The 24324-nt window shown below is 39.5% G+C and overlaps 1 protein-coding gene across 3 annotated transcripts in view; it reads right to left on the reverse strand.

The window, feature by feature from the left end:
- Positions 1-744: 744 nt before the first annotated feature.
- NT5DC1 (5'-nucleotidase domain containing 1) overlaps positions 745-24324 on the reverse strand; it is a 103222-nt gene continuing 79642 nt past the window's right edge. The window contains exons 9-13 of one of the 3 annotated variants that reach the window (XM_063310880.1): positions 18980-19098; positions 18345-18503; positions 10198-10366; positions 3640-3735; positions 745-1025 (exon numbers count right to left, since the gene is read on the reverse strand). In XM_063310880.1, the coding sequence (XP_063166950.1) occupies positions 928-1025; positions 3640-3735; positions 10198-10366; positions 18345-18503; positions 18980-19098 (641 nt within the window). In that variant the 3' untranslated portion in view covers positions 745-927. Of the gene's footprint in view, positions 1026-3487; positions 3736-10197; positions 10367-18344; positions 18504-18979; positions 19099-24324 lie in introns of all 3 variants that reach the window. The other 2 variants (XR_010068455.1, XM_063310872.1) reach the window with 2 other exon arrangements.

The raw sequence follows: 24324 nt of genomic DNA on the forward strand, positions 1-24324 counted from the left end.
TATAGACCAATGGTACTGTATATATTTACATGTACACTATATGCATGGGCTTTTAAGTTGGTTCACAAAACACTTAAAACATTAAGCTATTTTGCTCCAAGGAAATCAACATGATAAACTTTGTCAGTCAAAACTATTAATGGATTGTAGATGTAAAGCATTGCTCTTAAATTTGAATTGCATAATGACCGACTTTACAGTTCTGTGCAAATCATACTCTGCTCACTTGTACAACGGTTGTGCGGAGGTTTGACCTTGCTGTATTCAATTTCTGATCTCAGCAAACTCTGATTTGCAAACCTCATTTGCCACTGCATGACTTCAACATGGATTTGTCTACCTCTCTCACTTCTATTTCACTTAATCCATTACTTCCTGGCTTCTAGTGAATCAGTTTGCTATTGCATTCCAATAATCGAATGTTTACTCTGCAAACCATAATGAAAGTTTGATTCTAGCTTTCCATTCTGGTTTAGAGAGCACATGTAAGCCACAATATTCCAGATCAATAGTAGAGGCAAATTCTGATTGCCACAAATGGAAAAATGTGGCTTACTACATTATTTTGCATAAATATTTAGGCATTTTAATTTTTCTTCGACTAGGTGAATAATCTTTTCACCCATCTCAGTATGTAACCAAATGGGTTTACCTGGTAGTTGTGACAGGGACCGCCCCCCCCCCCCGAGGTTTAGAAATACTTTTTTTGTACCTAGATAAAATAGAAAAAAAAAATAATGTTGCAGTAGAAAAGTGCATTGTAAATGGTTTAATAGTTCTGATTTTCTGTCCTGGAAATATAATGTGTTGTTTGATGGGGGTAGGTGGGGGGGACAGCAATATCAAGTTCTGCTAAACAGAAGAATTTTCAGTGTAGCCTAATTTCAAAGAAGGAAATAATTTTAATCATCATCATAATAATCTTCTTCAAGTGAAGCTCAACACATCCATGAAATTTATTTGACAACAGTACGGTAGTGATCTGCCATTGCCTTCTTCCAGGGGTTTTTGACTCCCAGTACAGCCTATAAGGGACGCGGTGGTGCTGCGGGTTAAACCGCTGAGCTTGCCAATCGGAAGGTCGGCGGTTCGAATCCGCGTGATGGGGTGAGCTCCCATTGCTAGTCCCAGCTCCTGCCAACCTAGCAGTTCGAAAACATGCAAATGTGAGTAGATTAATAGGTACCGCTTTGGCGGGCAGGTAACGGCGTTCCGTGTAGTCATGCCGGCCACATGACCACGGAAGTGTCTATGGACAAATGCCGGCTCTTCGGCTTTGAAACGGAGATGAGCACCGCCCCCTAGAGTCAGACACGACTGGACTTAATGTCAAGGGAAACCTACATCTTATAAAGAACAAAAGGCAATATATGAATCAGTGTATGCACATGGATGGTTTGCAGAGAGAGAAAATTATGGAGAGATATAATGAATAATATTGGTGTAAACAAGATAAAGTTCAATAACCTTTCATCTCATCTCTCTTTTGCTCAATTCACTCCTTTTCTGTGCTTCTCATAATGTTCTTTACTTTGAAAGGGAAGAACATGGTAGGTACACGTGCAATCTTGTCTACTTCCATGGGATTTTAACCCATCTTAGTGTTTGGATGTGTACTAAGGTGCTGCCACCTTACCAGAGACGATTCTAAGAACTGCCTGTTCATTTTCCCTTACAAGTTCCAGTTTTATTCGGATCTAATGTTTCATTGTCCCAGGAAAATATAACGTGAATGTTTGTAGCCATCCTGTATTTTCTGACTTGGGGAAAAATACATGTATTAAGGGGAACCTAATTTGATGATGTCATCCTAAATAGTTGTTTGATTTGGCAGCTGTCGGTTAATTATATCGCTTGCAAGAATGCTTAAATGTGACATGTGAGTGGAGGACAACGTAACACAGATTCAAGAGATAAGCGACCAGATTTTTCAATGCCTTGTTTTTTTTCCAAATGAATTAAGGAGGGGGAGATATGGATTGGTTCCATAGTGTGATGACAAGAGTTTAACTTTTCAATAATTCCCTCTTTCTGACCATAACAGGTGCTTAAAGTGGAAGAAATTGAGTCATGATTTTGAGTCTGTTATCTCCTTTAGTACTTCCTGAGCAATGTTCAATGTTTAACAATGCATCAATGTCATTAATTATAATATTGCATTCCACAAGAGGAGAATCTTTTTCTGCTATATGGCTGTAAGTAACAGAATCCAGAGCTTCTCAAGAATAAATAACCTTTATTTTCAACTTCATACAGATCAGAACTGCCAAAGCAGATGGAAGGCTTCAGAAATCACAAAATTCCACGTTTATACTATCAGATCCTTATTATAACACTTCACCCTTTCTGAGGGAGTAGTCCACATGCAAGACAAGTTGAATGCAATCCAACATACCAAGTTTTCTCTAGTTGAGAAAACACCAATGAACATACATATTGGCTTGCTTACAGTATAGTCCTTGACCTATTTACTCAGAAGTGAACTGAAAAATGTATTCCTACATGCTCATAAGATTGCAGTCTTAATTGCAGTCCTGTGACTACTTATGAGAAAGTAAACTCAACTGATTTGAAAAGCACTCTCTTCTGAATAGCAAAGCAGTTTTAAGGATATTGTTTCCAGTATCAGAAAGATGTAAAAACAAAATTTTTGAGTATCTTAGAAGACTCAGAATAATTTCACAATTCCAATATACTGCTTTTTTTTTTTTTTTTTTACAAATTTGTATTCCAGGCTATTCTTCTAAATAATTACAGATTTTCTTTTATGAAAAAGAACTAAGATGTAAGCAAGGGGGATAACCATCCTGGAAGAAAGCCCACAAAAGATGATGCTACTAGGTGCTTTTTTTTTTATGCCAGTGTTGAGGGCAGTTTACTGATTAGATAAATATGTAGCAGCAAAACAGCATTCACCATCTTAATCTCATGCATTTAACTGCTTAAATATAAAATGTTATGTTTTCCCAGAAACAGGCTAATATATATCTCTCAGAACAGATTTTCTAAAGAAGGATTCATTGAATTTCACTGGATTGAATTCTAAATCAGAATATTAACAATATATTTCACGCTACAAAGTTTAATCAGACTGTGAAATGAAGGGCTAATTATTATCCTTCCCCATTGTGTAGGACTTGCTATATTCCTGCATGATCCTCAAAATCCTAGGTCTATCAATCTCATTCACACCTGTTTACCACTTTTTTGAGTAGGAAGAATTACGGAAATTGGACCTCATAGCAAGACTGAGTATGTACAGAGCTCTCTTATCTTGCCTGTCATGGAGTTTTGCTTATGGTAAACAGCACATGCATGCCCTTATGTTATAATGGATACACGGTGGCCATGTAAGGCATGAACTGGCAAAAGTGTCCAAGACGCGAATGTAAGTGTGCAGCAAATTCTCAGAAAACAGAGAAAACACTTTAGACAATAGTACTCATATATTACAATCAATAGGAAAATAGGAAGTTTTTTCTTCAACCTGGTTAGATTCTTTCCAAAATGTATCTTTTGAATTCATGTAGCATTTGACTTGCATGATTCCCATTCGCTTCTAACATTTTTGCTTAAGCATGATGAAGATGCAGATTTACTTTTCTTTAAAGATGCTTTATTTGGTTGCCATTGGCTCACCACTTGATAATAATGACCTTGGAGGTTTGGGGTAGTAACCAGCAGTTATTGAGCTATTTGAGGAAAATCTGGCAAATTGATAATCCAGTGGTAAATCTGAAAGAAAGAAACACATTTATTATGATTAGGAATTACACTTACATCACATCTATATAATCCCAGAAGCTCCAAAGAAAAATAATTTATTTCTTAAGCTCTTTTATCTGTTTGCTTAATATCACACCAGTTTACTCAGACCACAAGCTTACGTATTTTGTGTCTAGAGTTTACATGCCTGAGCAGATAAAAAAGGGCATATTTTGCTTTTCCTTCTCTGAATATCATTGTTTAAAATAAAGCAAAAGTGATTCTACATAATTTGAAATATGCATCTTTTAGTAACAAATTAAAATATATTGGGTCAAATATGCAGGCATAGCATGAACCATTACAATAAATAATATACTTGCTAGCATCACCAAAAAAAACTGCTTTTGCATTGTATATACTACTTTGAATTAATTATTTAATATGAATTTTATAAGAGCAACATTATGCTTCCCGTAATCATATTTTGGCTATAAGTTTGGACATTCTTTTTTTACAGTAAAAAAGTACATTAATCTGAGGTGTCAATGACTGTTGCTTTTATTGCAGTGGCTACATAGCCACTGTCTGGAAAAAGAGTAATGCAGGCAAATAAAGATTTCTTCTATTATTCTCAGGAAACTTTCTAAATTACTTTGATGATTACAAAATTGATATATTATTTACAACAAACTACTCCACAATTGAACACCAGTTACATCCAGATTCTGTAATGTTCAGAACTTGTTCAGATAACTAATGTAAATATTAAAGATAAGCGCAAATGTTCTTCATAAAGAACATGTTATATACTGCAAGTAATTGCTTAAAAGAATATATTATCCCTTTTCTGATTCCAAGCCCAAACTTACCAATTTCACAAGAGTATAAGTGCATTAACAGGTCAGTAGGTCACATTTTATCCATAAAATGAAATATTTTGGTTTGAATGAATTACCATTATTTTTGCTCCCTTATTTATTAATAAGCATTATCTCTACAGACACCTTGATGCTTACATTGATAGGATGTATATTCACACAGCTTGCCTGAAATTATTATATGTAATAATTCTGATTTAAATGTGGCTTATATTTTCTCTCGGATTAGCCTGTGCCTTCTAAAAGTGCCTGATACTGGGTGGGAAGATAAACTTGGGAAACTGGTAATTTTTCTGCATAAATACCTGGAAGGTTGAAAGAATAAAATACAATGAAATATTTTGTTTCTATGGTAGAATCTATGAATTGTGACCTTCACCAGTATGGCTCTCTGTGCTAGTCCTGCAACAATCTGCACTGAAGTCAGGGTAAGAGGACTGAGGGGAGACCAACCTAGCTAGGAATTTTTTGACCCATTTCGGTACTGAAGGCAATACCAGCACAATTATTTTGTCCTTAAGAGGAAGCAGAAAAAGAACAATTGATTCTAAATCAAGAACTGATAATACTGTTCCTTCTTAGATCTGGTCATATGAAAATGGAAATGCCAAGAGGTATGAAAGGCCAATATGACTGTTTGGTGCTTTGGGCATTCTTTACTACTTTTTTTTTTAAATGCTCTTATATTCTTTGTCACTGACTGGGTACACTTAAATCAATATTATTTCTCAAGGATCTGGTGCTTGCTGGTACTTACTGATTCTATTACAGTGGAATGTAGTAGCCTATTTGTGGAAATATCTGTCCAACTTCAATCCCGTCTATAACATTTCACATTCAACTGAAAAAAAAATCTAGATGTCCAGGGTCAAAGCATCAAAGTGAAGCTACTGTATATAATCTGCTTTTTGAGTGCTCAAAGGAACAATTTTTTCTCCAAGTATGTTCTGGCTTTTTACAGAAAACTAAAGCACTCAGTATGCACATTCTGACCAGCAGATGAGGATGAAACAACAGCAGGAGTAATCATAGTTAGTCCAGGAGAAACAATATTTAGGCATCAGATTTATAACGCAGAATGTTGAAGGAGGTGTGATAACCTTTGGTTCCTCTTTAAGAACATACAAAGCTCAAAGAAGGGTTAAGGTTGCCAAGTGAGAATAGACAAAATAAGAAGTGCAGATCAATTGTATCAACTTCAAAAAACTGCATGGAAACAGATTAATGGGGAATTTACAACTGAGGATTGTCTCCTTTTATACATCGTTACAGAATGATGCTGAAAACTATCTTTGTGTAGCAATTTTTTTTGCTCAGTAAATGTTAATGTTTCTTCATATGCTACATACAATTCCTTTTGAAGCTTTTCCTGTCTTGCAGTCTGTTTTTTTTTAATATATATATATAATAAGGTATACTACCTGACTTCATCACTTCCCCATAGGACTGACAAAGAATATTCTTTTTGCTGACTTCTTTATTTTCAGAGTTTTGTTATGATGTGAGAGACATCTGATCCTATATCCAGAAAAATCAAAGTGGAGGCTCCCCACTGTAAAAATTCTAAGATCTTTCTGATCTTGTTTTTTTTTATCACAATGAGCCCAAGGCTGCACGCCTGAACTCACTGGGTGATTTGACAATCTGAACACCATAGTTCAAGATAGCTTTTTGCAGAATACTGAGATAGATAATTTTAACTCTCCAGAGATTTAACCACTTCAAAAATTGGTTTATTCTGCAGAATGCTCACCAATACTACTCAGAGGTTTAGTGTTTTTATTGCAGAAAAGTATGAAGAAAATAGAACTTGTCCATAGCACTGCACAGAAAGAAAAGCCCTTAGATAGGTCTATGCTCCTGGGTTTAAATGTTAGGCTTTTTCCTCCCACTCTGCCAAGTCAATGGCTATCTGTGAAATAGCCACAGATAAGATGTTCTTAGAAGATACCTGACATAATGGTTCTCTCTATGTGGGAACTGCTACTTTCTGCCCTCACCAGCCTCATTCCTTATTAATAGGGCTGAATTTATACTTCCATGGTATGCATGCTTTTGCAGAGTGCAGCAGTCTTCCCCAGCTGGTGCATGCCAGATGCTCTAGGTCACATACCTCCCCAGACAGCATGGCCATCAAAGAAGCTAGCTGGGGATTAAGAGAACCATAGTGCCTCGAGGGCATTAGCCACTGTTTTCAGACTCTGCCTCCAATCAGGCAGCTTTCCTGCATTTGCTCTACTTATTTAATTGAAAACTTCTATGAGTTATGGCTCTCAGAATTAAGACATTAACAAGTACAAAAATCAAACAGTGTATTGTGAATAGCTAGCCTGTTTTTACAAGACTGCTTTGCCAGCCTTTCTTGTGAGACAAGCACAGACATTTCCAGTAGACATTCTCGCAGGCAGATTTCCCCAACCTACATCTGCAGGAGGAAAAATTATGCCTTGGGTCACATACAAAGTGAGTTTACCCAAACCTGTCCCTTTCTGCTGGAAGGAAAAATGGTTCGTCTTTTTAAAACAAAGGGATGAGAACTGAGGCTGAGAAGAGAAAATGGGACACCTTTTGTCAGCCCTGCAGCCTCAGTATTGAATGAATTATAACTCTCAGGGATCTGGAAGGGACACCAGGAAGAACTGAGACAGAGGGAAATCCATTCGAGTAAAAACTATTTGCAAAGGATAGGCAAAAAAACATGGCTAGAAATACTGTGCAAGATTACTTTTCATCTATGCATGTCTACTTTATTGTCTCTGTTGATTACTGTCTCTTGTATTTCTGTTCCGTGTATGTGTTCAGTAAATTGCAGGCTTTTATGCTACTTGGAACAAACAGAAATTTATACAGTCCTTTATATGTTTTGTATGGAAGATCCTTCTAAGTCGCGACATGTGATTTGAGTAACTCTGTATCTTTCTTTCTTTGATACTGTGTGTTTTACATTTGACTGCTTAAAGATGAAAAGGGACATTTGCATTTTATTTTATTTTTTCAAGAAGTAACATTTGATTCTATTTATACCTTGTGAGATAGACCTGCCTCCCAAGGGAGGTGGGTGATTTCTCTCATCACTCACCTCAATGATACTGATGCAGAAAATGGACCAATAGAAATTACTTCATTTTTTGTCAGTTTTTCCCTCTATTTGGTGGTAAGCACATACATATTGCCCCCCCCTCACAGACACACACACACACATACAGAGTGTGTTGTGGGAGGTTGCCAAGTAAAGGCATTGCCCAGGACCCTTTGAAGCTGCACACTAACCACTTTCTCAACAATTTTCTCTAAGCAGGGAAGGTTGGATACTGGATGCAAATTGTCCCAAATGGTTGGGTCCAGCATTGGCTTCCTGAGGAGGGGGGTGTACCCCTTCCTTCCTTGAGCATGGACTCAACTGTGTGCCACCTCCTGGGAAGCATTAACAAGCCAGGAGGGGCATTTATCTAATAAATAGGTGGTTGGGTTAGCAATCCTGATGATCCTGTCCAGTTTTTCAGGAGTCATAGGAGCAAATTCTTCCCAGTTTGCCATGCTAGACTATGCTTCTGTCACCTTGAAAGGATCCCAGTCAGAGTCCAATTCCAAGAGAATCTGAGTGACTTTATCTGCCAGTTGCTGTCAGGGTAACTGGCAAAGAAAATCACGCTGAGTCCGGCTGCAACTCTAGTTCCTTTATTGTTTTCCACCTCTCACAGACTCTTGACAGACTAAAGGCTCCTCAACTAAGCTAAAAGGAAAAATACTCTTGGGAATCTAGGGCGGTGCTAGTCTAACTTTCTTCCTCGGTCCCCCACCCCACCCCGGGCATTCTCCAAGCTGAGCATGCTGTGGGAACTCTTATCAGCCTGGAATGTACTCTCTTCTTTCCCAGCTCTGAACAACATCACAGTTGCCTAGAATATTCTCTACCATGACCCTGCAGATAGCTTGTATCATGTCCTTCCCCAGCAAGGAACAAGTCACCTTAAAGAGGGCTGCTGAGTGGCTGACGACAGGATGAGAGCAGAAAAACAGTTATATTTTGCTACTCTTATTGCCATGAGGCAATTCCTAGGGTGGGCTGTTACTTGTGCTCAGTCAGATTTACTCTTTGTCTTCCTCGAACAGTGTGCTAGGCATCTCTTCTGACATTTCATCTTCAACCAAGGAGTACCCCAAAATTGTTGTACTGTGAGAAACCGCACTGGAACAATCCAGTAAGACCTTTGTCACTTGTCCATTCCAGGCAATGACTAAGGACTTGGCCAAACTGCCCACCAGACCATCAGGAAAAACCTGAGGATTTCAGATGCTGAACAGCTTACACAGCCTATTCCATAAATGAGGCTTTATATACAGTACTGTACACACACACACACAAACACCCCACACACCATTTTACATTTCTCCAATGGGGAACCATACAAGAACTCCACTTAAATCAAAACCTTAAGACTGCAAGAGGAAACAACATTAATAATATATCAGTCCCAAAGTCCTGTTGGAAAAGCCACATTTTAATAGCTTTCTAAAACCCAGCAAGGTTGAGGTCATCTTGGGGGTTGGGGGAGGAGGAGGCAGTGACTGAAAAAAACTGCTTCTAAGATTTGTGCAGATGACATTCTATAAGAGAAGGACTTGGAAAGTCTATCTGAACTTATTGGACAGGCCCTCCATTCCTACCCCTCTGTTGGGATGAGTTCAGCATTATGGTCACTCCCAGCCTTAGACTCCAGCAGGTATTTTCACAACTCTTGCAGTCATGGGACTTACAGTGGCGGCTACCACAATGTCTCCTTAACCCCTTGTATCTCCAAAGGATGCTTCAGCCTCTGCCATTCTTCTCTTGTTGCATTACTCTCACTCAGTACTGGGGATGGATTGTTGATCCTTTGAACCAAGAAAACCACATGGATGTGTCTATGTGGTCACCAGGAATTGAACTTGAACTGAGTGCCTTTATCTTCCTGTGTGGGCTCTTAATTTCACTGTTGTTATTCTAACATTCAACTATTTTTCCTACTGAAAGTGTAATGCTTTGCAGTTATAAAAACAAGTACCCAAATCATCAATCCACTGGAGAGGCCTTCACACACACACACACACACTTGCTAAAATGGAGAAAAACAATAATTGTAGAAAAAATATATACAAAGGATTTTAGTCCATATCTATTCCTTCTTCTTGTTAATGATTTATGGTTATGGAATAAAACTTAGACTATTGGGGATGGACAAGTTCAATGCTGGACCACTTAGTGTTTTGCGTAACAAATAATTACTTTTAGAAAAGAATAAAATGCTTTTCTTATTGGTCTGCTATTGGAATAATTTTTGTGGAGAACATATCATTACACTTAATGAAGATACAAACACTCTTCACTGTTTTCTTTTCCCTTTCTCAAACTCAAACTCAAACATGCTAGTAGTAGAATTTATTCTGGGATTTACAACAAAGGCCTATGAATATTTACTCAAAAGTAAGCTTGTGAGAGGCAATCAATAATAGATTTATCCTGGGGAAATAGACTTCTGATCATCAATATTAATCTGACATTAATATGAAACTGACTTTAAAATTAATGGTTTGAAAATTCCAGGGATTGACTCAGGATCATTATTCTTACCTGCTATGGCTTCAATGCTTGGGATTGTAATTGTGCTGTAAGTATTAACAGATTTGCAAGACCATGTATTTACTAAGATTTCCTCTGCATCTTCCTTTCCTGAAATAGTATCCACAAAGAAAGAACCCCACTGTTTAGAAACAGAATGGAGAGCTTTGGGTTGATGTCCCTGGAATATAAACAAACACTAAGGTAATTAGAAAATCCATATGTGCTCTTATACTTTCATATAGTTTCTATGCAAATGGGATCTTTCTAATATTCAAGGCATTTTCACACATACACAAAAAGAAACTTGGTGAATGTTCCAAAAAGTCCCAATAACGAAGTCAGTCAAGAAACTCTGGAGCCTCTCTCAGGCACAAGAAAATATCATACTTCCAAATTCAATAATTTCCAGACATTAAAGAAATTCTGATCAGGACAATTCTTTTGTTCATATATGACCTGTGGTGATAAAACCATGTTTATCTTTGATATACTTTATTTTGTTTTGTTTATTATTGCTTTCACCAACTCTGCAGGACAATTGACCATCCAGTTCATAATACATAGCCCATTTGATTTAAGAAATTAAGAGTTGGGAAAAACATGCATGAGAACAGAGTTGTGTAAAAAATATTCTTAAACCAGTGAAAAGATTACTGCTTTTTTTTCCCAAGATAGTACCAAGGGGGAATTGAACATTAGTGAATGTTAAGGAATGTTAGCGGGAGGCCCAGAGATGGATTGTTTCTTGTGCTTTTGGCACTGATGGAATGAAAATGGTGGAGCCAGTGCCTAGAATGGCTACAATGGGAGTTGGTGTGGGAACAAGCTCTACCAGAGAGAGTTGGGATGCTGTAAAGCCACAGCAGGGATTGGAGTCAAGAGGTGTATTGCACTGAGGTGCTGGGAGGCGGATGTTGGCCTGTTGGCCACACCGAGGTGGACTCAATTTCCAGGCAGAATTTGGAATGGGGCCTCGGCCTGGGAGTTGCATGTGCTTACTGGCATCACGGAGAGGAAGCCCAGTGGAGATTTTCTACCTTGGGGAGCATGTTGGAGCTAAGGTGGCAAGACTTTAAATCCTCTGTTGGAGAACAATGTTCTGAGGCATCATGATGGGAAGCTGTGGAAGTGGCATTTCTTTGAGGAATGCTTCTGTTGTTGATCCAAGCTCTGTGGATCTCCAGGCATAGATATTCTTTGCCTGTGCTAAGTCTTTATCGAACAAGATCACTCTGGTGTGTTTATTTGTCAGCAGCTGGGAATGTCTCTTGGACTGCCTAATAGTTAGATCTGGAATCTACTCTAGACTAGACTCAGGGTTGGGGATTGGGAGTTAGGAACAGAACTGTGCCAGTGGTTGGCTCCAGTACTTCAGAGCCAGCAGGTGGGAAGATGATTCTGTGGATAAGAAGTATGATTGTGTAACTACTAAGTGCCAGAGAGCAGCAGCTTTGCGGGTGCTGTAGTCTGACATTGGGGGTGGGGTTTTGTTGGGAGTCATGGAGATCACCTTGGAGAAGCATCCAGGCACCATTACTATAACAGGTGCAAAAGCATACATTAAACCCAAGAAGGTGGGAAGTATTAGAAAGGGACTCAGCCTGGCTCCCTTGGATTCCCTGGGATGTAAAAGGGAGGGAAGGGAAAACACAGGCAGACTTGCAAGATTCTGTTACAATTCTGCCTATTTAAAGTATAGTTCTAGCCTTCTGGTGGAGTCAGTTTCCTGATCTAGTCTACCTCATAGGGCTAACAGGTATGCAGTTGGTTTGGAGGGTGAGGTTGGGGGCCTTCATGGCCTTGCAAGTGGGGGGGGGAGGGTTTAAGGTGGGCTTATGATGGAAGGAGTGAGAGCAGACAACAACATCAGGGTGATGGTAGGAAGAGAGAGAAATTACAAGAATATGAGGATGGGGCATTCACGAGGAAGATGGTGGCAATGGCTGAGACTGATCCTGACTTCTGGCCCCCAATATTCATCTCATATTAGATCATTGGCAGCCATGGTCTCTGACTGTTCCTTCTGAACACTGAGTCATCTACAGTTTGATTGTGGATGGCATGTATACTTGAGAATTGGGTGGGCTCAGAGGGGAGTGTTCCCCTTCCTGATATATGCACACAGTTGTCATCTGGGAAGTCCTAATGTGATATCTTGTAGATGAAGTCAGGTTCTAAGAAGCAGCTCTACTAGCCTCCCTGCTGCGCAGAGGCATTCCTACCTGAGCTGCTTGACCCCATTGCCAGGATGGCAATAGAATCTCCAAGACTGATATTCCTTGGAGATTTTAACCTGCCCTAGTGTGGCATTAACATCAGTCCTTTATCATAGTCATATCATTCTCTGGTTAGTGATTGGCTTTCTGGTGCTATCCCCACTCCCCCTGCAAGGAGGGTAGAGCTATTAGACAGTCCACACCAGGAGGCTAATGGTGCTTAGCAGGTTTCATAGGGACCATAGTTTTTTTCTTGAGGATCTGGTAGGCAGCTTGACTGAGGTCTTAATCTCTTCCTGGAGTAGGCATGTGACAAGGGCCTTGACTGGACTGACTGTATGTGGCCTCTCCCTATTTGTTGCTCCCAGGGGGCTACCTGATTTTCCAAGAAGCTTTGGGAGATGATGACAGAAGAGACCCTTAGAGCACTGATGGAGAAAGAGATAAAGTCAATTGTGTAAGAGCTTACATTAAGGATTTTACTGTGACAATAAAAGTGCAAAATTTATCAATTTGTCTGCTCGTATTGTGTCTATAGATAGCCAGCCAGCAGCTCTTTTTAAGGCAAACTGTTCCCTGCTAGGGAGGGAGGGACCATAAGAATATCTAGAGGGCTGCTGCGAAGAATATTCTGGGCATCTGACAAATCACTCAGATCTGCTCAGAGATGGATTCTGGGTAGATCTGGGTTAAGGAATTGAGGCATGGTCTTGCTTAGTTATCTGGGAAGAATTCGATCTGGTAACTCCTGAGGTAAAGGACAAGATCCTTGGCCCTGTTAATCTGGACACCCATGTCCCTCCTGGTTGTGTGAAAGCCTCCTGGAAGGTCATGTGGTTGGGTCCATGCAGTGGTTACTTCTCTGAGTGATGGAGTGGTTCTACCTACATGGAAGGAGGTATGGTGTGCCCCCTCCCCAAGAGACCATTATTGGACCCAACAATCCTGGGCAACTTTTGTTCAGTCTCTAATCTCCTCTTTCTGGGGAAAGTTGCTGAGAAGGTGATTGAGCTGCAAATTTAGGGGACCCTGTAGAAAATGACTTATCTGGACCCTTTTAAGTTGGGTTTCAGGCCACAGCATGGCACTGAGACAGCACTGATTGCACTTGTTGATGACCTCTGGTGGAGCTAGGATAGGGATGGTGCAACTATCCTGAATCTCCTTGATCTCTCAGTGGACTTTAATACCATCAATCAGGGTATCCTTTTGGACTGACCACAGCATGGGCATGGTGTTGTCGTGGTTCTCCTCCTTTCTCCAGTTCTGGTTGACAATACTGGGTCAATGTTAATGGGAAGGGAGAGACTGAGTCTAAACCTCTTGACCTGCAGGGTGCCACCGGGCTGATACTCTTACTCCTCCTGTTAACATGCCTTTTCTGTTGCAGCGCCTGCCCTCTGAGCTTTCTCACTGAAGAGAAATGAAAAGTCTTTGGACATGAAGACACTCAACAGAACGATCAGAGCTCTCCACTTGTGTGCACTGGAGCCTCCATGTAATAGTCAACCTAATGATTTCTTCCATGTTTTTTTCAATTTAGCTAGTTTGAAACCAAAACACTGGCATAGAATCTATTTTGAGTATAGGTTAACATGAATTTAGTAATGCAATTACAAACTATAGGATTAAAGTTCATAGCTCAAAATGGGTTACTTAGAGTCTCCCTTCATTTTATCCCTTCAACAGAAACAGAGAGAGTGACTGGCTGAAAGTCAGCTATCTTTGAGGGGGGACCTACTATTAATCTGCATCATGCAATACTGTTAGTATTACTGAGAGAACTGTAAACTAATGGGACAAGAACTGGCTCTGTGTCACGTCCTCACAACTTGCTTTTTACAGCAAGAACAAAAAAGTGTCCTTCTCTGATTCATTAAACCAGAGGAGATTGAGATAGTTTTAATATAAACTTTCTATAGAAGCCAATAGCAAATGCCTTTGAACCATCCAGTTTCCTTGAAAGGCACGAAGAATACTTATTACCACCATCCCATGCTGCAAGTGTTCATTTGGAATAAGAATAAGGGTATGTTTCTCTCCTTTCCTAGTGTTGTGAAACAAAGGAAGGAAGCCATAGCTGAACACAGGTCATTTATCTTCTGGCTTTGATGTACCTCTTCAGAAGTAAAATAAAAGGAAAAAATACATTTATAATGACATGAAAGGTAAATAATACATCATAAGTATTACACAAAATTATTTACTAATTCTTTTAGACAATATAACATATGTCTTAAGGAATTATTTTTAAACAAGCAATGCGCGGAAGTGGAAGAAGACAATAGAATAGGAAGGACAAGAGACCTCTTCCAGAAAATTAGAACCATCGGAGGTAAATTCCAGGCAAAAATGGACATGATCAAAAACGAAGATGGCAAGGACCTAACAGAAGAAGAAGAGATCAAGAAAAGGTGGCAAGAATATACAGAAGACCTGTATAGGAAGGATAACAATATCGGGGATAGCGTTGACGGTGTGGTCAGTGAGCTAGAGCCAGACATCCTGAAGAGTGAGGTTGAATGGGCCTTAAGAAGCGTTGCTAATAACAAGGCAGCAGGAGATGACGGCATCCCAGCTGAACTGTTCAAAATCTTGCAAGATGATGCTGTCAAGGTAATGCATGCTATATGCCAGCAAATTTGGAAAACACAGGAATGGCCATCAGACTGGAAAAAATCAACTTATATCCCCATACCAAAAAAGGGAAACACTAAAGAATGTTCAAACTATCGAACAGTGGCACTCATTTCACATGCCAGTAAGGTAATGCTCAAGATCCTGCAAGGTAGACTTCAGCAATTCATGGAGCGAGAATTGCCAGATGTACAAGCTGGGTTTAGAAAAGGTAGAGGAACTAGGGACCAAATTGCCAATATCCGCTGGATAATGGAAAAAGCCAGGGAGTTTCAGAAAAACATCTATTTCTCTTTTATTGACTATTCTAAAGCCTTTGACTGTGTGGACCACAACAAATTGTGGCAAGTTCTTAGCGGTATGGGGATACCAAGTCATCTCGTATGCCTCCTGAAGACTCTGTATAACGACCAAGTAGCAACAGTAAAAACAGACCACGGAACAATGGACTGGTTTAAGATTGGGAAAGGAGTACGGCAGGGCTGTATACTCTCACCCTACCTATTCAACTTGTACGCAGAACACATCATGCGACATGCTGGGCTTGAGGAATCCAAGGCTGGAGTTAAAATCGCTGGAGGAAACATTAACAATCTCAGATATGCAGATGATACCACTTTGATGGCTGAAAGCGAAGAGGAACTGAGGAGCCTTATGATGAAGGTGAAAGAAGAAAGTGCAAAAGCTGGCTTGCAGCTAAACCTCAAAAAAACCAAGATTATGGCAACCAGCTTGATTGATAACTGGCAAATAGAGGGAGAAAATGTAGAAGCAGTGAAAGACTTTGTATTTCTAGGTGTGAAGATTACTGCGGATGCTGACTGCAGTCAGGAAATCAGAAGACGCTTAATCCTTGGGAGAAGAGCAATGACAAATCTTGATAAAATAGTTAAGAGTAGAGACATCACACTGACAACAAAGGTCCGCATAGTTAAAGCAATGGTGTTCCCCGTAGTAACATATGGCTGCGAGAGCTGGACCATAAGGAAGGCTGAGAGAAGGAAGATCGATGCTTTTGAACTGTGGTGTTGGAGGAAAATTCTGAGAGTGCCTTGGACTGCAAGAAGATCCAACCAGTCCATCCTCCAGGAAATAAAGCCAGACTGCTCACTTGAGGGAATGATATTAAAGGCAAAACTGAAATACTTTGGCCACATAATGAGAAGACAGGACAGCCTGGAGAAGATGCTGATGCTAGGGAGAGTGGAAGGCAAAAGGAAGAGGGGCCAACTAAGGGCAAGATGGATGGATGATATTCTAGAGGTGATGGACTCATCCCTGGGGGAGCTGGGGGTGTTGATGACCGACAGGAAGCTCTGGCGTGGGCTGGTCCATGAAGTCACGAAGAGTCGGAAGCGACTAAACGAATAAACAACAACAACAATGTATGCCAGTTTTTTGCCTTATTTATTCTATAATCTTGCAAAGTAAATAATTACCTTTAATTTGCTGAGAAGGCAGCAAGGTTCAGGCATTCATTCCTAGCCATTCAGTAAATTAATGAGTGGGTAGGGATTAGAACCTACAACTAGGATCTTTAAACTCAAGAGGACCACTGTCATTTTAAATCATTTTCAGTACAGGTAGTCCTCAGTTAACGACTGCCTTGTTCAGCGACCACTTGAACTTACAGCTGTCACAGCATCCCTGTAATCACGTGATTGCAATTCAGGCCCTTGGCAACTGGCGTGCAATTACGATGGTCACAGCATCTCGCAGTCACATGATTGCCATTTGTGACCTTCACAGCTGGCTTCCAACAAGCAAAGTCAATGGGGAAGCCGGCAGTAAGTCATAAGTCGCAGTCACATGACATTGTGCTTCACAACCCTGGGTGATTCACTTAACGACTGCAGCAGAACTGACGTAAGTCAGTCACAGTCACATGATGTTTCACTTAACGACTGCGTCGCTTAGCCATGGAGTTGCCAGTTCCCATTGTAGTTCTTAAGTGAGATTACCTGTATCTGAAATCTTGTACCATGCCAGTCATTTCAGCATTTAAAAATTAAGCATTTCCTTCCAATTTTAGTGTTCCAAATATGTTTCTCTCTCTCTCTCTCTCTCTCATGTATCACAGCAGACTGCATCATCTAGCTGACCTTGGCAGCAATGGCAAATCACTTCTATATTGTTGCCAAGAAAACAATGGTTAAGATTTGAGAGAGGGTTCATAAAAAAAATATTTTGCTATATATACTTCATGAGACCCCATCTGATGTAGTGGTTAGATGCACAGGCTAGAAAATAGAAAACTGTAAGTTCTAGTCATGCCTTAGGCAAGAAAGCCTGCTGGATGACTTTGGGCCAGTCATTCTCTCTTAAGCCTAGGAAGAAGACAACAGCAAAGCACTTCTGAAAAAGGTTGCCAGGAGTCAAGAACGAAAGGCTACACACAAACACACACACAATATGGAACATTAATGTCAACAGTTTTTCAGCAATCCATCAGGAAATTGTACATAATGCCCAGGACATTATGTCCTACGACATAGGAGCTAAACCAGCACCTGCTTCTTCTGAATTTCAGGTACATAAACTTATCAGATTAGAATCTGATGGGCAAGATAAGATCCCTTACCTTACCTGAAGTTAAAAGCTTGTTTAGGAGGCCCAGGACAATCTATAGCATATTCAGCACTGACTCCAATACTGGGAATAGACAGCAATTTAGGAAGACCCACTGGTGTGAGATTTGCTGCCTGTATCCTCCATTGTTTGAGGTGCTTACTTCATTCTGACAAAGAGTAGTTCTGGCTTTGTTGAACTAAAACTATCATGCTATTGTGTAGCTCCCAACAGAGTTGGTGCAAGAGAACTTCAAGCTGGTTGTGTCCTTAGTGAAAGTGAATACAGGAGATCTACAGATTTAATAATGAAAGAAGAATGAAAAAGGGAGCAGTATATACCCTGGCTATCCCTTTTGCAAAATAAATTATCCTGTTATCTGAAAATATATATTTCCTGATGAAATGAAAGAGATCTGGATGTGTAAGCAAATTTATTAGCTGCCAGAACCATGGGTTCTCATGCATTTCCAATTGCAAATGAAAACATAACCCATGCTAGATGCTGTCTCCCTGCACTGCATTGCTCTTAATAATTTGCTTCCAGATATGAATTGGAATACGTATCTCTCTCATATTTGGGCTAAAATATTCATAAATAAAGATATTTTGAAGTGCAATCAGGCTTGAATCCAGACAACGTTAACACTACCAGAGAATTTGCTGTTATCAGCTACAGTGCTATGTCATCCCCACATAATGGAAGAAGAGCTGAATTATACTGGATTATCCTTACCTCATACTTTCCTTTCTTCTCTAAGGGTTCAGACACTGACTCTGTAGGCACCACAGCATTATCCCCTCTAAGCTCTTCTAAGATAAGGACAGTCTCCCAGTTACAATAGTGATGAGCTGAGAAAATATCTGAGTGCATGCTATCACCAAAGTAAACGACCTGGAAATAAGGAAATACAGCAATTGCATCCAATAAATACATAGCAGTATTTGAACATTCAGCTCTCATGAGTCTTTGCTGATCATCTGCAAATCATCTAGGATCTACCAGTGAATCCCAAACTAACTTCTATTATCCTTGACTTTATAGTATGTTAATAATTACTAATTAAGCTTGCAATCTAATGGACACTGACTTGAGAATAAAATACACTAAACAGACTTGGAATTTCTTTAAAGGTAATCATGCATTAAATTAGGCTATACCTATCTTGTATTAAATATTAAAAATGAGTATGATGTAGAATGCTTGCTCGCATTTCCTGTTAGCCAGTGGAATTTATATAATTGTCATTACTGTGTCTTACTGCTGGGTCTATTCCCTCAGAAAAACTGGTCAAGTTGAATTTGTGTTGATGCTGAGAAGCCCTCTTATGAGGCTTTGCTATGATGCCTTATCTTCTGTTTTTTAAATACCTTTGGTTCTACTTTGCCAGTCATCTTCTTCAGCAACTCACACAAATGGGTTGAGTTACCCTGGGAGTACCAGCCAGGTTTGCCCAGGGTTGGGAGAGCCTCTTGTTCCTCATCATTCTCTGAAGTAATGAAGCAAATTTATCTATTTTAGTGAAAACGCAAAAAAAATGCACTCCTCAAATAACTAATACACATTGAACAGACTTAACTCTAAGAATGTACCAAATGATACCTACATCATTTCCCACAAATTAGAGTTTGCCTCAGTGTTTCTCATCTTCTGGTGGAGTCCGCAACAATGTTTACAACCTCCTTGGGAAAGCTTTAAAGGAAGGGGCCTTAAGATTATACAAGAAGTTATTTCTAGGGTCCTGGAAATTGAGTATATAAAATCAGAACTGGGGCCAGGATAGTTCAGTAAAAGGATAAGTTAGGGCTTTATAGCTGTATCAATTTAAATTAAAGCAAATGTAGAAGTTAATGTGTACAGAACCAGTATGTAGAGAAGTAAATTAGATGGGGCAGATGGGGAAAGACACAGGAAGCCAAGAAGAATAAAAGGACAAATACCTAGCTAAAGAGAAAGATAACAGATTTTTAAACAGGTCCAGGGGAACTAAGTCAGTTTGATCTTCTGTCAGAATAAGGTACTTCTTTATCACTGCACTTTTAGCACAGTTCTCCCCAGGTCTTCCTCCAAAAATAGTTTCAAATACATGACTGCTTCTGGTACAAATGCTGCACCCTCACATTAGTAATGTTTATCTCTGATAGCCTGAATGCATCCTACTGTCATGAAATGAGTTGGACATGAAGTCTAGAATCCCAGGAATGAAATCACCAATATTCAGAGTATGTTGATTGGTTTTACTGGAATAAAACTAGTCTGAAACCAATCATGACTTTAAGTAGCTTTTATAACATGAGAAAGGATTACTTCTAGACAAAACAGCTATTTTTTAGGGGTTCTCTATAAAGTGGATAAAAGGAAGGGCAAGCCCAAACAACAGTCTCAAGCCCTCTATTTAAACAGAAAACTGCTTTCCTTTCATTCTTTTTTTGCATAAGCAACCATTGGTGATGTAGACAAAGATGTGTTATTCTTATTATTTCCTGGTTGATTTCTCTGGCTGATTCAGGAACATCAATCACATCTTTGTTCTATTGATATAGTTATATTGTTGTTCTGCAAACAGAGTGCTATTTTAAAACACTTTGTTGTAGAGACTTTGAAAGTATTTGAAGAGGAAAAACAACTTTTAGGTGTAATCCAATGGGAACTCAGTAACTACTTCAGGGGCCAGAGCACAGCTGCATAATGACGGTCCAAGGTTTAAGACAGAGCACTCACTTTCAGAAAGGAACGTTTCTGCAAAGTTACCCAGCAATCACCTCTCTGAGGTTATGAGAGCTGAGAAGAGAATTGATGGGGGAAGATAGTATCAGCATTATCAGGGAAGGCTTTGAATCTGTGTGAAGCAAAGCTCTCCCAGTACCTCAGTATAAAGTAAATTTAGGAGTCCTGTACCGGTCTCAAGCTTCTGGTTACTGCTTACAACCTGAAGAAAACTGTTCTTTAAAAATGACAGGAAAGACAGCCTTTCTGAATATTAGGACTCCAACAATGGAACACTCTGATTGTGAAGGGAGTATGGTTTTGCCTTCTTTCTATCATAATTGCTGACCACTAATTTCAGGATAGCAACACAGACAAATAAACCTCACATTTCCAATACATGGTGTGTCCATAAAAATAGCAAGTATGTTTGAAGCAGTAGTTAGAAATCATAAACGAGTAACATCTTAATTTTATAGGCTTTTTAACAACCAGCTCTCTGGTCCATCATGATCTGGCCACAGAACAATAATTTGGACAATACAGTGCTATGCAGATAAAGTCAAGGGAGTGGGACCTGCCCATCTGTTTTACACATACCCTGTGCATGCAAACCTTAGCTCCTACTCAGACATTGGCATCAACTAGAACTACATGCTGCTCTACTCCTACAATGTCCCAACTTCCTACAATTCATTCTTACCAGGGTAGGGGAGAGGGAGAAAGAAAATATTGAAAAGAATCCTTTGCTAAGCAATTTAAAAATGCACTGTAGTTTCTTCATCTGCAAGGACAGTAGTAATTGCTTTACTGGGAGACCATATTGGCCCAAACTAATATATAGCTATACAAAATTATTGCTTTTATTATAAATGTAGCTCATTCTTCCAATACAAAAGTGGAAGTCTTTCTGGTCAACTTACTAAAAGAGATTCTTCACCAATCTGAAGTCAATCTAAGAATTTATGTCATTTCTTCTAAGAGTCAACATAGATCTAATAAACATGTGGTTGGGTTAACAGTCCTCAGGATCCTGTTCACTTCCTCATGAGTTATAGACTCAAACTCATCTCAGGTAACCATGTAAGCTTGCTCTTCTATCATCTCAACTGGACATGCCCAGTTGGAGTCCAACACCAAGCAAATCAAAGTGACTATCTACCTAAATAGTATATACCTAGAGTATATATACCTAGATAGTATATATACTCTATATACCTAGAGCAGTATTTCTCAACCTCAGCAACTTTAAGATGTATGAACTTCAACTCCCAGAATTCCCCAGCCAGCATGGCTGGCTAGAGTATTCTGGGAGTTGAAGTCTACACATCTTGAAGTTGCTAAGGTTGAGCAATACAGGCCTAAAATATCATTCACAATGGTCCTGTGGATTGTCCTGTGAGTTGTCCCACCCCAGCAAAGAACAAGTTACTTTGAAGAGGGCTGTTGGGTGGCTATCAGCAGACATGGTAAGAACAGAAAAATAACTAATTTTGCTGCTATCGCCACAATGTAATCCTTAATATGAGGTTTACCTGTGCTCATGATGTTTCTCTTTGCAGAAGTAGAAATAGACACATCTGTTCACATTTTAATGCACAGTTACTTTATTTATACTTCCTGAACTGTAGAAAGACACAGATATGACCTTGGGGTATGTATGCATCTATGCGTATGTATTAATATGCACAGTCAGAGAAATATGCATGAAAAAAGCATATGAGATCTTGTGCAGCCTTTTCTTCAATGAAAACTGATGCACAATTGTTATAAAAAGAAATGAAAACAAACCTGGAAGATTAGGGCTCCACACTCAAAAGCATACCCCACTGAGTTCAGTGGGATTCACTAAATCATCCCCGGTAATAGGCTACCCAGGCCCTAGTTAACAACCTCTTGTGAAGGAGAATCCACCACTGCAGTGGGCATTCTTCCACCGCTTAACAGCTCTTACCACCAGAACATGCCTCCCAACATTCGGCTTGAACCTTCAATGCCAGTCCACCGATCAGTTTCAGCAGACATCAGGTCTGCCCTCATGAGTGCATGACAGCCTTTTAACCATTTGTAGACTGCTATATGCATCTCCCCTTAGCCTTCTCTTTTGCAAGCTAAAGATACCCAGCTCCTTTAACCATGGCTCACAGAGCTTGGATTCAGACTCCTTATCTTCCTTGTATCTATCCTCCGAACCTTCTTCACATCCCTTTCAAAATGCAGGGTCCAGAACTGACTCTGGGACTCCACATGAGGTTTAGCCAGTGCAGAGTTCCATAGAACGGTTACTTCTCATCTTCTGGATGCAATGCTTCTGTTAATGCAGCACCATTTGTTCTCAGGACAAATAATTTTCATAAGTGGTAGGGCAGATTTTTATTTTATTATTTTACTGTATTTTTATACCGCCCATCTCAAAATGACTCTGGACGGTTTACAAAAGATTTAAAACAATAGTTGAATACCAATAAAAAATACATTATAAAAATATAAATCTAAAAATATAATAAAAACTCTAAAATATAATATACTGTATAATATATAAACCCAAGATGGCAAAATTGCAGTCTGGTTAAAATTTCCAGGGCGCCAGCCACCCCCATGATGAAAGCGAGGTGGCACAGCCACGTCTCGAGGCCCTTACGGAAGACCAGGAGAGTGGGGGCTTGTCTTATCTCTGGGGGTAGCTTATTCCAAAGGGCGTTTTCTCAGGACGTGAAGCACAATGTCAGTCTTTCTTCTCACATTCTTCTGGATTTGTCCTCTCATATTGCCCACAGCTATTTTATAAAGTAAACTAGGTACATTAAATGTGATCTTTTAATGTGCAGGTTTGAATGTGGGGGGCAATGTTAACCTGGTTCTCTAAAATCTGTACTTGTATGATATATGCCATATTCATATTTCTAAGTACAGTATATAGTTGAAAAAAATGTGTGGCTGCCCAAGAAAACGGAAATAAATAGCTGGATGTATGAAGCAGAAACAGAGCATGGCTTCTAAATAATGCATGTTTCTCTGCTAAGACACAAAACTAGTGATCAGCACTAATGTAACCTGAATTCTAAATAAATCCAGAAGTTGATCATAATGAATATTTGATACTGTAGCATTTTCAAGTGAGGTCCTTTGTTTCCTTAATGGAACATTTATTTTAGGAACACTTGGTTGAATAAGCTAGAAACCTATTCAGTCCTCAAGAAATAATATTGTGACTTTGGAAGAAACCTTTTTTTAAAAATGGATTTTGTAGAACTTTCTTATTGCTTTAATGCCAAATGTAACATTTGATATCAGACACAGCAGAGACACAAGCTCTTTATATCTTTTCATGTATGTGTCTGTGCATGTGAAAGGCTTTTTGGTGCTTAGATTTCTAAATGGAGGAATCACTGGCAGAATATGGTAGAAAAATGTAGAGCATTAAACATGGTAAGTTGGAACCTCTGTCCCAGAACACTGTCCTTGGGATGCGCCTGTTAAGGAAAGAGAGGCAAGAGATGTTTACTGATTCCTGCCCCTGCACTATCTTAGAAACTATTCCAAAAGTTAAGAAGTCACTTGAACGTGTGCGAAATGGATGCAAAGCTGCAGAGGGAATAACTTCTACCTATTTACCCTTCCTCCAGTGGGAACATCTATTGGATTTCAGTCCTTCCTACAAATGAGAGGAAGCTTTTATTTTTTGTTATTTATGTTGTGTCTTTTCTCCAGGAGCTCAAGGCAACTTGTACTTCACTCCTGCCTTCAATTTTTCTCTCCAACCATAACCTTCTGGGGTATGCTGGGCTGAGAGAAAGTGTGCCAAAGTCACCCAGTGGGTTACCATGGCTGAGGGTGGCACTTGAACCTGAATGTCTCTGGTTTTAGTCCAGCACCTTAACTACTATACCACACTGGCTTTTTATGAATGAAAGGAACCAATCTTGATTTCATCCTTATTTACTTGAGTTTAAGTTCTGTAAGGATCCAGCTAGAATTACTTTCTTCTATTCCTTTGGAGCTTGCCAAC

The sequence above is a fragment of the Candoia aspera genome, chromosome 1 (genome assembly GCF_035149785.1).
Source record: "Candoia aspera isolate rCanAsp1 chromosome 1, rCanAsp1.hap2, whole genome shotgun sequence".
Lineage (NCBI taxonomy): Eukaryota > Metazoa > Chordata > Lepidosauria > Squamata > Boidae > Candoia > Candoia aspera.